Source organism: Sylvia atricapilla, chromosome 3 (genome assembly GCF_009819655.1).
Source record: "Sylvia atricapilla isolate bSylAtr1 chromosome 3, bSylAtr1.pri, whole genome shotgun sequence".
Classification (NCBI taxonomy): Eukaryota; Metazoa; Chordata; class Aves; order Passeriformes; family Sylviidae; genus Sylvia; species Sylvia atricapilla.
In genome coordinates this window covers 63406408-63418796 of record NC_089142.1, presented here as the reverse complement: position 1 = coordinate 63418796, position 12389 = coordinate 63406408, and the positions used below count along the sequence as shown (strand labels likewise).

Sequence of the window (12389 nt, the reverse complement as noted above, 5' to 3'; positions counted from 1 at the left end):
AATTCTTTCCTACGAGCTATGAATCCATCATTGCCCTTGATGCCAGCAGAACCTTTGACACAGTGGATCATGAACATACAGGTTATCTAATTGTTTCCTTTTTTCTTCTTTTGTATTGTATCCATGTAGTTTGTGGTTTGTGTGATAGGAGTTGTGTTTATTTGCTCCCTGAGTTTGTACAGTCTCACACCATTGGGATTCTTGCCCATGACATTCAGAGGTGTGTACAGGTGATTGTCCTCAAGCCTGTTTGTGCACACTGGAGGTGAGGCTGAAATTGCTTTGAAAAGTTAAACTTTATTTACTCAGCCTTCCCTGGCATGCCTGGGTTACTCTGTACTAATAATACTGTTCAGTGGCATCTCATAGAGACAATATGAATAGCAGTTTCTCCTTACTGACTTGAAGTATAAACATCGGCAAAGAAAATAAACCCATTTTTGTAGGCACTTAGCCAAACTATTAAAACAACTGAGCAAGTATTTTATTTCAATTGTGACCTTAAGACTAGTGGGTTTTTTTCCTGCAAGGTCTTACTCCATTATGATCCTCTTGTGATAAATTACTGGACAGCTTAAAAAACACGCTACAAGAAAACAAATGATGCGCGTTGGTTCTCTGTGATATGAGCTGCATGTTCTCTCTTGTTGTACTAAATTAATCATAAACATTATCCAATATTTAAAAGGGGAAAAGAGCAGGTGCCAGCTGAGAACAGGTGTTGCCAATTTTAGCTTAAATAAAATCCAACAATCCTTTCCACATATTACTTGTATAAGATACATCAGAAACATCTTTTGCATGAATACATCCCCAGCTGTAAGAATAAGAACCTTTTGTCACATGTTTTCTGATCTGGTCTTGTTTCTAGAACTTACTCCCCGTTTTGGTTTACAAGGGTTCAGTTTTGTTGATTTTCATAGAATTCTGTAAACACCATGATGCTAATCTTAGAGTGATTGTAAACATTGTTACATTTACAGTGAGTACCTCCAAAAATAATTCAGCAGGCTGCCCAAGGGGGAACAAATTGCTGAAGGTTTATTTTAATTTATTTTATTTTATTTTAAAAGCTCATATGAAGTTCATCATTGTCAACTACTGAACATGCATTCAAGAGTGGGTGCCATATTATCCCAGCCTTTTCTCATGTCTATCAATGGGTTGAGTCCTGTGAAAAAGGTTTTTTACAATAAAATTAGTGAAATGGAATTCTTTTATTATAATGTAGATGGAATTATTTTATTATAATGTATTTAAACATGTAGACTAGCATTGCCCAAGCAAGCATTGCCAAGCAAGACAGTGGTATGAGATGAAAATCAGCTATCATCCTTATCCTTCAGAAAACCTTACCGTCATTACAACATGCCAGCATCTAAAACCATGGAAATAATTTTGAAATAATTCTAAGGAGAACACATTATGCACTAGGGAACCACCGTTGCATTTATGGATAATCTTAGTTTTACATCCCTGACAGAGTCTGAAAATTTGTATTAGGTTGGAGACCATACATGAAATACTGGTTGTGCTGGCAGAGCCAATGACAGACTTCTTCCTTTTCCAGCTGGAGTATTGGGATTGTTAAAACTACTAAAGTACAGTTCTAAAGTGCTTTTTCATTGGGGATCTTAATGCATATTACAAATATTTAAATATTTAGAGGAAGGTAAATGCAACTGTACAACAACTTCTATATCTACTGAACACATACAAAATACTGGCATGTTTTTAAAAAACTAAAAATTGTATAAGGAAAAACTTCTTCACTAGGATAGTAATGCACTACTGGACAAATTGTCTGCAGGGGTTGTAGAGTCTCCATTCTTGAAGGTTTCAAGGTCTGGCCAGACAAAGACACAGCTGACCTGATGTGGCAGTAGCCCTGCTCTGAGGAGGAGGCTGTGCTAGAGAACACTGGTGCAGATTTCATCCTGGAAGTTTTTCAAGAGAGGCCAGATAAACCCCAGGAACCTGTTCTATGCACACAGTTGACCTACTTTGACTTGGACCTCATGATATCTCTTACAAACTGAGTTAACCCATAATGCTATGACCTCGAGAAGTGCTTTCCAACCACTCTTGGAAATGATACTGTGAATGTGAAATCCAGACTGCCTATAGTATATATAGGATGTATTAATAATGTTCTTTAAAAATAATTTTCCAGGTGTTCATACAGGAACTGAATGAACAGTTCAGGGGCTAAAGAGAGAGGTGGAGATGGGTAGGTTAGGCAGGAATTGGAGTCCCTGGGCTGAGCTGAAGTGGTGCTCCTGGACTCCCAGGCAGTGGGGTGGGGGACAGGTGGGGCTGTCCAGGGACATTTCCAGGGACATTGGGGCCCTAGAGGCCTAGTTCTTGGCGTGACTGCTGCTTTCCAAGGGATTCAGGAAGTCCCTTCCATTCTCCCTCCTTCCTCCATCATCACTATGTCCCGATTGCCTGAATCACCACACTGCTGGCCCAAGGAGGTGGTGTATTCTTCATACGCATTCAGGTAAAGGATTTGTTCAGTTCTTAAGCAGGTCATGTATTTAATGTCTTGGTAGCTAATCAAGTATTGATTTTTTGCAATCAGAACATTTTATAAGCACACAATACTGGTAGAGGTTTTAAACTTCTAGTTCTTCCGACTTCAATAGACTATTCATGCTAGAGATGTGGAAACTGATCGGAAATAATACATAAGTCTAAATACTTACATATGATCATACTCCTTCACTTAGCATAATGATAGTGCGGGGGGAGAGAGAGATACAATGTAAGTATACATGTTGACACATTTTCAGTCACATTTCTTGAGGACATATCCATCACCAATCTGTAAAGAATACACGTGTCTAACCCACGCAATTCTATATCCATATTAATCTAGTGGTAATTAGTTATATGTATAATTTCAACTTTGCTGCTTTGTTCTGCACATCTATCTGGCTGATAGATACATACACACTTTGTTATGCTGCTCCTCAGAAACCAGCGATAAGTACTTTCCTTCCTATGAACAGATATGGCCCAGACCATGCTCTTTTTTGGAAGGTGATGCTACAGCAATGTCATTATTCCATGAGTACAAGGTGCCAACCTGTGAAATACATCTGAAATTAATTACAGAAGCTAAAGAATCCAGTGCTTTCATCACTGTCTTGGAAGCCTTTAGAACCGACTTGCCATCTCATGTTAACTGAATAGGGTTTTCAGAAAGAAGAATCTGATTTTATTTGCATGCATATCTCAATACAAAGTAGACTTAACTTCTTTGAAGTTCTTCTTCAAAGCATCTTCAAAGGTGGGCCTCTAGTTTGTAAGGAGATATATATGTAAATAAAATCAGATTCAATTAACTTTTTAATCTGCTGCTTAAACAATAACATTGTTGCCATTAAACATTTGGAGCATTTCAGTCAACAAGCATATACAAATGCTACCACTGTAATGCATGGTGGAGTTGTCAGAAAAAAAGCCTTTTAAAGGAGGAAAAAAGCCTTTTCTGGACCATGAATCATTATCACAACACAAAATTATGCAAAAGCTCAGACAGAGATAGTCCAAAACATGCCTTTTTTCTCCCTCAAACTTTATTTGATTCTAGGCAACAGTGTTATCTGCAATAGGATTTCTAGTATCGAATCAAGACCATACTACCTTTGATTCTCTGCTCCTAACCTGCTATTATCTTTTAAAAGAAATTAATTATTCACTATCAAATTACTTTCTCTATGAAAACATAAAGTCTGATGCTTTCCAATATCTGCCCTTGTAGGCTCTGCTAAATCAGATATAAAAATAGCAGAGGCGCCTTGATAATAATTCTAATGCGGTGTAGTGTACAGGGACAAGAAATGCACTTGGAGCAAAATATTACCTGCATGCTAAAACTGATTGTCTTTTCTGCAGTATTTGATCCCTCCTACTGAGATACTAAAGTGAAGCAGGGTTAACTGTGGAATCCAGCTGCTTCCTGAATATGAAAGTAATTTTATTTTAAAATTGCTTAGTGATGGAAGCATTTGCCTTTATTTAAAAACAGACCATCAGTCATTCTATTTCAACTGCTTTGGTAGAAACAAAGGACACCCAGTCACCTTCCACCCAAACTGTCAAACAGAACACCTTTAATCACACAGGGAAAAACAAACCACACCTCTATATACAAACTGCAAGGCGGGTACATTTACTTGCTCATATAGCATGTGAGCAATGAGCTGAATGAACACAAACATTTCCAAAGTCACCATGGAGAAGCAGTATTTATCTCATACAGAATTCCCAAATGGCTGTAGAAATCTGCCTGTAAGTCTCAATTTGTCCACTTTTTGTGCCCCCCTATATATTTATGCATACACATATATGTATGTATGTGTGTGAATGACGATTCTACTTGGGCAGCCCTGTGACTGAGAATTTGTATCTGGCTCACAGCCTGTGTGACTTTTGCTAGCTCTTGTTTCCCTGTAACGCATGCCAAACCAGGTATCAGAAGCCCTTTGTATTACAGAATCAACTGTTTCAGCTTCCCTACCTGTCCCTTAAGTCTTGTACAACTGCCTTTTTGTGTAATGCATCTCCAGTTTACAGAGATTAATTTCTTTCTTAGTTGCTTATATGCAAACACTCTTAGTTGTTTATTCCCACAAGTCAGTGTATCACTGGTCTATCACACACCTTTTGCAACTACACTGGTCATAATGAATGAGAACTGATCCAGCTCCTCAGACTCAAACTGTGGCCTGCAGCCAGGAATTACTTTGACTATAGGATGATCTTCAGTGGACATTTGGTCCCTGTGATTCGCCTGAGAATCACTTCAAAAGCAATCTCCTTTTCATAGACAATCTCCTTTTTTGGGTCTTAGAGCGGCCACTGAGTCTCACAACTGCCACATCCCATCCAAGTCTCCATGAAACACTGCTATTTAATAGCCCCTCAGGTCTAATTCAAGGTCCACAAGAAGGTTCAGTATCAGAGTACAACTGGAGAATCATTCTCTTGGTATCATGGACAGTTTAGACAGAGGTAGGGATGCATTCTAAGTGCTGCACACCTCTAAAATCATGAGGTAGCTTCATACTGAGACACACAGTTGCAAACACCAGTAAAGCTTCTGGTCAATGTTTTCACTGTGGATGATGCATATTATACAACCCCTCACAGCTGGTGAGTGAATAATGTCTGAGAGTCTTCATCACAAAACATATGTAAGGAACAACATGCTTCTCAAGTAAAAAGTAATATCTCGTTGCAGGCTTAAGAAATTCAATCTGACAAGTTACAGAGATAGTTGATAAGTTCATTTCTCTAGGTCACAAACTAGTGTCACATGGGGGGAAAACAGCTCAGGCACCCAGCCATGGTTGGAAAGGTGTGCTGGCCATTCAAGTCCATGAAGCCATGACTGGCGGGGAGCACTGAGGTGAGAAGTGATGACAAGAAACGCAATAGCGACACACCAGGAAATAGACTTGGTGGGGCTGAACTCGTTAATTACTCAGGCTAGGTAGGCACACCCTGATAATTATACTGCCTGCCTTGAAAAATAAGTTCTTGCAAGCCAAGGGCGCAGGACTGAAATCCAGGTCGGAAATGACACTGAGCTACATCCAACTCAGCGTGGCAGCAGGGTTCCTCTTTTAGCTGGGACGATAGCCGTTCCGGGCAGATCTGTCGCGGGGATGAGGATGGGCCCTTCTCGTCCACGGACCCGTTCCTGACCCGCGGTGCCTCGGCAGGGAGGCTGCGGAGCCGGGAAAGGAGCGGCCGGCGGGAGCCCCGGAGCGCGGGGAGGCGCTGCCCCCTGCGGGCGGGGAGCGGCACTGCCACTGCCGTGACACCGACACGGCCCCGGGCACGGCCCGCGCTGCGCCGGGGGCTGACGGCCGCTCCGCTCTCCTCACAGCCTTCTCCCTCCAGCGCTACGGGATCACAGAAACAGGGAGGCTGGGAAACACGTCTGAGATCATGGAGCTCAACCTGTGACCGAACACTGCCTTGACAACCAGACCATAGCACTCAGTGCCCTGTCCAGTCTCGCCTTAACAACCTCCAGGGACGGGGACCGCCTTCCAGGGCAGCCCATTCCAATGCCTAGTCACCCCTTCTGTGAAGAAATTCCTCCTAAGGTCGAACCTAAACTTGCCCTGGCTCAGCTTAATACTATTATGTCCTCTTGTCGTCTGGAACTTGCTGTTCTACCGGCAGCATTCCTGGCCCATATGTGAATATACCGAGTTCTTCCAGCATGTCCTCTTCGGGAGAATTCGTGTTGCTGACCCTGTGCGGAGGTAGCGATGCCTTGCAACACCTGAGGATAATTTCCCGGCGGGCTCAGTTGCCCCCTGTATAAGCACAGTTCAACTGGCTGTAAACTTTTGCTACTAAACACAGATAACAAACGCTACAGATTAGTCAGGTCCCTGATTAAGGCTCCACAAAGTCAAACAAGAAGTTTCACCTCGACACAAGACAGAGAGTCCTTACACAGAGGACGGCAGAGCACTGGAAGAGGCTGCCCGGGGAGGTGGTGGAGTCTCTCTCTGGAGACACTCAAACCCCACCTGGACGCGTTCCTGTGTCCCCTGCTCTACGTGACCCTGCCTCGGCACGGGGGTGGGACTGGATGATCACCAGAAGTCCCTTCCAACCCTAACGACTCGGTGATTTTCCATACAGTGTAAAACATGAATTTCAGGTGCCCGTTACTCCGTGAAGTCCTAAAAAGAAAAAAAAAAAAAAAAACAAAATAAAAACCCACCAAAAAAAAAAAAAAAAACAAAGCAGCTGAGGCCTGTTCAGTATCGAGTGGGTTGTGGCTGGAGCATAATTGTAAGGCAGGAGATTGGAGAGAGCGGGGGGGAAGGCAGAGGGCTACCGCACGGCGTCATCTGGGAAAAGGACCAGCTCGGCAGCGCGGTGGTTTTCCCCCGTGTGTTTCAACACGTGTGGACTTAGATCAGATATTTCGGGAGAAACCCTCGGCCATGAGGGCCATCGAACGCCAGCACACGGCTCCACCCTGCGCCGCGAGGAATTCTGGGAGCTGTAGTCCACCCGCGGCGGAGGTGGTGGCTTAGGGCGGGACTCCCACAATGCATCTCGCGGCGCAGCCGGGCCGCCCCGCCGTCACGTGACCCGCGCGCCGGGACGGGCCGGCCGCTTCCGCGGGGGTCCGCGCGCGCTCCGGGGGCGGGGCTTCCGTCAGGTAGGGGGCGGGGTCTGCGTGCCGGGGCCGCGCGGGGCTGGGGTCGCGGTCGGGCGGGGAGACTCCATTGTGTTCTTGCCGCTCCCGGCCACTGCCCGCGTCCCGAGCATACACGGCTGCGAGCGGGGGTCTCCTCATCCCGGGAGGCGGCGGCGCGTCCGCGATGGCGCCCGGGGGTCACGTCGCCGTACCCGCGGCGCCCTCGGCCGCCTGCGGGGTGTGACGGAGGCGTTTCCCCAGCGAGGAGGTGGCCAGGGAGCGCCCGGTAACCGCACACAGCGTGGGCTGTGGCAGCAGAGCTGGGCAGGGCCCCCCGTAACTAGGAGGCATAACAAGCGTGTCACGGCAGTAACAAGTGTGTGACACCAACAGCTGTAACAGTAACAAGGACTGTGGAGCCGCAGGAACAACAACAGCTGTGTCACAGCAACAACAACTCGGCACCCGCTGAGTGTCCCCACAGCAGAGGAGGAGGTTCTTTGGCACGGATGGGTCGCAGCATCCCTGTGCCGCAGCACTTGTCACTGTTTTGCCTGCCATGGGCCCGAGAAGTCGTGGTGTTTCCTAGCTGTAATCCACGGGACACAATGCTTGAGATCATTTGGAGGTACCTGTTGGCTGATTGAGGTTTTAATTCCTGCCCTTTCCGCTGATCAAGCATGCCAGGCAGCTGCTCCTAAAAACTGGATTCTCTCGTTCTCAGAAATGAGTGACTGCTCATCTCTGAAGGAACTACAAGTTTCATTTCCACGAGCTGTCTTTCCACTTGCTTTTATTGTGAATGGCAGTTTTAATAGATGTTTCTTGCTTTCTTTTCTTCCCGATGAAGGACAAGTCATTAGTCTAGATGCAGTAAACTGGAAGAAATGGAAGAAAGGAAGATCAAGAGGAGGAGCCCCAAATCATCTTCCAGTCACTCTGCTCAGGTTGCTAACTCCAAAAAAAGCTCAGTGCCAGTCAGTAAAAGTACAGCCTTTTCCAACCCTGCCCCACAGCCTGCCGTACAAAAACCAAAGTTAAAACGGTAAGCTTGGGGCCTTTGCAGACTTGGAGGGAGTGAGAGGCAGAAACCTGGCAATGCTAAGATAGTCTGAAGGCTGTTTAGATTGGCTATGACAGAAGAGTTTCAGACTTGTAAAAAGTTTTGATGATGTGTCTTTTAGCAGTGGTGCTAAAAGCTGGTGGTCTAGTGTTCATCTTCAAAGCAGTGACTGAAATACGCACTATGTATTTCCCATTTAATTTTCAAAGCTCATATGTACACTTCCTTACATTTCAAATTTACAATGAAATTGAAAGCAGGAAGTGATATTTGTTTTGTTCAATTATTTTTTTTTAGCATAATCAAAGAGAAAGCCAAACCTCCAGGAAGTGAAGCAAAAGGGGCACAGGCAGCACCAATCCAGCATTCTTTTCTCACAGATGTATCAGATGTCCAGGAAATGGAAAGGGGACTTCTGAGTCTCTTGAATGACTTCCACTCTGGCAAACTTCAAGCATTTGGTAAGTGCATGAACTGTCTGTGTACAACAGTTGTTTTTTATAGCTGTACAGTGGTAACATTTGCTAGCAAGTGTGCTGCATGGACAGACTGGCAGCTGTCAGTGTGCCACATGAACTCAACATAATTAATACATCTTACTGCATTTTTAAATTACAGTCCCAATGTAGCATTGTCTGTATTGTGAGATTATTCATAAGCCATTTCATTACTCCTTCCAGCATGGGAGCACCTTTCCTTAAGATACCAAGTTTAAAGCCACTTATTTATGATTGTGTAGGAAGAAGTAACTGTATTTAGCACCCATTTTTGTTGCATAGGAACATTTAAGACTGTTGGTAACAACTTTTATGAAAATCAAGGCAAGCTGCATTTTACCCAGGTTACTCTTGTGTCTTAGCTTCTTAGTATTTTTACAGCCTCAGAGCTGACAGAGGTTTTAGAAGAAACGTTACACGTTTTTGCTTCCTTTTCTCCCCTGTACTAAGTAGAAAAATGCATGTGTACTTTTGCAAGTTTAGTGTTAGGTCAGTGTGTCAATTCCACACTGATTTTACAAAAGAACCTGAGAAGTTTGTATTAAACAGGAATGCAACCGTCAGATAAATCAGGATTGGAAAGAAGGTTTATTCTGATCATATTTTAAGTTAAAAACCAGAGCCTTTCTGAATCAGAGAGAAATTCAGGAGTATAGAAAAACCACATGCATTCTAAAAAGCTCTTAGGACATGAGGATAGCCATTGTAAATTCAGCACAGCACAACATCAAATGGGATGACAGAAACTTCAATAATGAAACAGTGAGAAATCATTGAGAAAGCAAATTTACTTGTAAATTTGATGTTTAAATTCTCTGATGTAAAAAGCTGCATCTTCACACCTTCATTTTCTCTCCTGGGTTTCTTTATATAAAATTTTTGCTTGTCCTTTTAGGCAATGAATGTTCCATAGAGCAGATGGAGCATGTGCGGAGTATGCAGGAGAAACTGGCTCGCCTCAATCTGGAGCTCTATGGGGAGATGGAAGAACTCCCTGAAGATAAAAGGAAACTAGCCAGTGACTCCAACCTGGATAGACTGCTGTCAGATGTAAGTACTGGGAAGGCAGAAATCATGGAACTTGGCCCACAGCACAGCCTGGTTCAGGAAGATACTGCTCCTGTGTGTGCAGTGATGTACAGCTGGGGAGAACATAGCTCTTGAGTGAACCAAGATGGGCCCTGCCCTCTTCTTGGTTTTGAGAAAACAGGAGAGTTGTTTTCATTTGTTACAGTTGCTGGTTGCTTTGGAGAAGGGAGCAGGCTGGCTGAGCCTGTCGGCCTGCTTAGGGACAGCCCAGGTACTGGGAAACTACCACTAGTTTCCCTGCAGTCCATCCTCCTACATCTGGGGAAGATGACACATAACGAGGAATACAGATCTGTACACTCTACACTTTGTCTAGTGTATTTCCATAAAACCCAGAACTGTTAAATTTTCTTTAAATTTCTTGAGAGCAGCAGATTTAAACTTAATTTAGAATTCAGCTCATTGTATAGAATTCAGTGTAGGTTTGATTTGATTTTTGTAATAAACCATACATTTCAGTGCAAATTATTAGTTATTTCCTTCATTGTTTTAATGTATTTACTTCAGCATACCAGCATAATTGTTGCATTGCTTTGTCTAACAGAAGTGCTCTTTCTCATAATTTTTACATTTATATTGCAGCTAGAAGAACTAAATTCATCTATGTATCCTTTTCCTAAAATGTTTATTTTGCATTGTAATTACTAACTCTAGTCAAATTGTAGTGTGTTTCCCTAGTAACTGATGTTTTTACACGACTCAAATGGCTTCAGTAGTACCTTTGTGTTGTTTGTTTTTTAATTTTGCACAACAAAGAATCAAAGTGCAAATCCAAGTCTTTATTTTGCTCATTCCTCTGAGCACTGCACTATGTCAGGGCCAATACCTAGAGTACTTTTAAATTAGTGCTATAATACAGCATCGATTTTCAGGTTCTTCCAAAACATAAGTGACTGTATCTTAACACATCTAAATACAGGGGTTTTTTTTAATCTGGTGATTTATTTAGCTTCCCTGTACCACAGTGTGTGTTGTCAGTGGCAAAGCCCATCAGCAGCAGCATCTTTCTATATGTACATTATTGAGACATTCTGGACCAAACATCCATAGTAATATTCCTTCAACAATGTTCAGAGGCATCTGTCCCACTGATAAGTGAATTCTATTACCTTTTAGTTTTTCTCTAGAAACATGTGTGGTTGTTTATCACTGATTGACTGTGAAGAGTGAATTGACCTAATTTTTTATTACTAGGGTCAAATACTTCAGCAGAGCTTAGGTAACTGAACAAATGTGTGCTCTTAGCCCACAGAGAAGATAAAGCTGAACATCTCAGCTTGTCTTTTACACCATGCTTTCGATAAAGCCAGGATGACAGTGGAGGAGTGAAGCACTCAGTTTACTCTGAGTTATTTCTGTTACACACTGTGTGCATTGAGGAGGTGAGGCTGTAGTTCCAGGGGCTTATATCCTGCACTGGTATCTATGTTCCCTGCATATCTGTGGAAAGCTGTTAAAGGCAGACTTCATAAAGAGCACAGGTGGAATATGGGAATAATATGTAATAGTAAAAAATAATCTGCCATCAGCCTTGATCTACAGGCTAACACTGGAAGTGTGTAATGCTCAAGTCTTATTGAGAAATACTCATCTAGTGGTGGTGGCCTACTGTAGGACTCACCAGAACAGAGTAAGCAGAGTTTCATATGACTCTACTGTCTTGGTTATGTCTTATCTGTAGTCAGAGTGTTACTCCTTAATGATTTGCTTCAGCCAAAAACTACATTTAGCAGATGCTCAAGATATTCCAAATGGTACTACAGGCTGAGAGAGAACATCTTTGGCAATCTGGATTCTCCCAGCTTCGCTTTTGTTTTTCCAGACAATGGAATCAAGAAGAGTTGTGACTTTGTGTTGCTTGTTTTTTTAATTTTACACAACAAAGAATCAAAATACAAATCCAGGTGTTTATTTTGCACATTCCTCTAAGCACTGCATTATGTCAGGGCTCAGTACCTAGTTGTAGTTAATTGTGATGCTGTGCTTTTTATTATTGCCTTAACAAAAAAATTGGAGAAACTTGGAAATATATTTCTTCTGCTTTATGTTCATATGATTACAAATGGTACATGTATATAAGTTCATTGGCATTTGTTTGGTTTTTATGAAGGTAGTGATAATGTTGCCTTTCAGATCATTACACAGACAATCTGCTCATGGTATCTTTAGTGTTTTGTTGGTTGGTAATGCCACAGATTAATTTATTGTTAATAAAGTGAAAAGTTTTGAACATATAATGTCTCACTTGAAGAAGCTGCTATTGGTTTGGCTGTGTTAGGAAGATGAGTTTTAGCATTGTCTGAATATTTGCAGAAATACACGTTTTTCCATTACTAGGAACGATTATAAAATGTCACCAAATTAAAATTAGCATGCATGCAAGCAGTCTGCATAAATTAAGTATTGTGAAATTCCAAAATTGGGTAAATAGTTGCTGTTCAATAAATCCAGCATATTCAATTTTGTAGTTACTCTGATGTTGTAAATAGGCTCCTATTAATCGGTATCATCTTTCTATGCACAGCCAGAGGAAAAAAATCTGAATTAGTGCAAAATC

The 12389-nt window shown here is 42.6% G+C and overlaps 1 protein-coding gene across 2 annotated transcripts; it reads left to right on the top strand.

Annotated features, from left to right (window-relative positions):
* The first annotated feature begins 7090 nt into the window (after window positions 1–7090).
* Window positions 7091–12069, top strand: CCDC28A (coiled-coil domain containing 28A). Of its 2 annotated transcripts, none has more exons than XM_066315578.1 (6): window positions 7091–7204; window positions 8034–8228; window positions 8544–8707; window positions 9639–9793; window positions 10415–10437; window positions 11546–12069. In XM_066315578.1, the coding sequence occupies exons 2-6, from the start codon at window positions 8071–8073 to the stop codon at window positions 11598–11600; spliced, it is 555 nt and encodes a 184-aa protein (XP_066171675.1). In that variant the 5' UTR covers window positions 7091–7204; window positions 8034–8070; the 3' UTR covers window positions 11601–12069. The 2 variants fall into 2 exon arrangements, with proteins under 2 accessions (XP_066171675.1, XP_066171676.1); XM_066315579.1 differs by lacking the exon at window positions 7091–7204 and adding an exon at window positions 7554–7811.
* The last annotated feature ends 320 nt before the right edge of the window (window positions 12070–12389 follow it).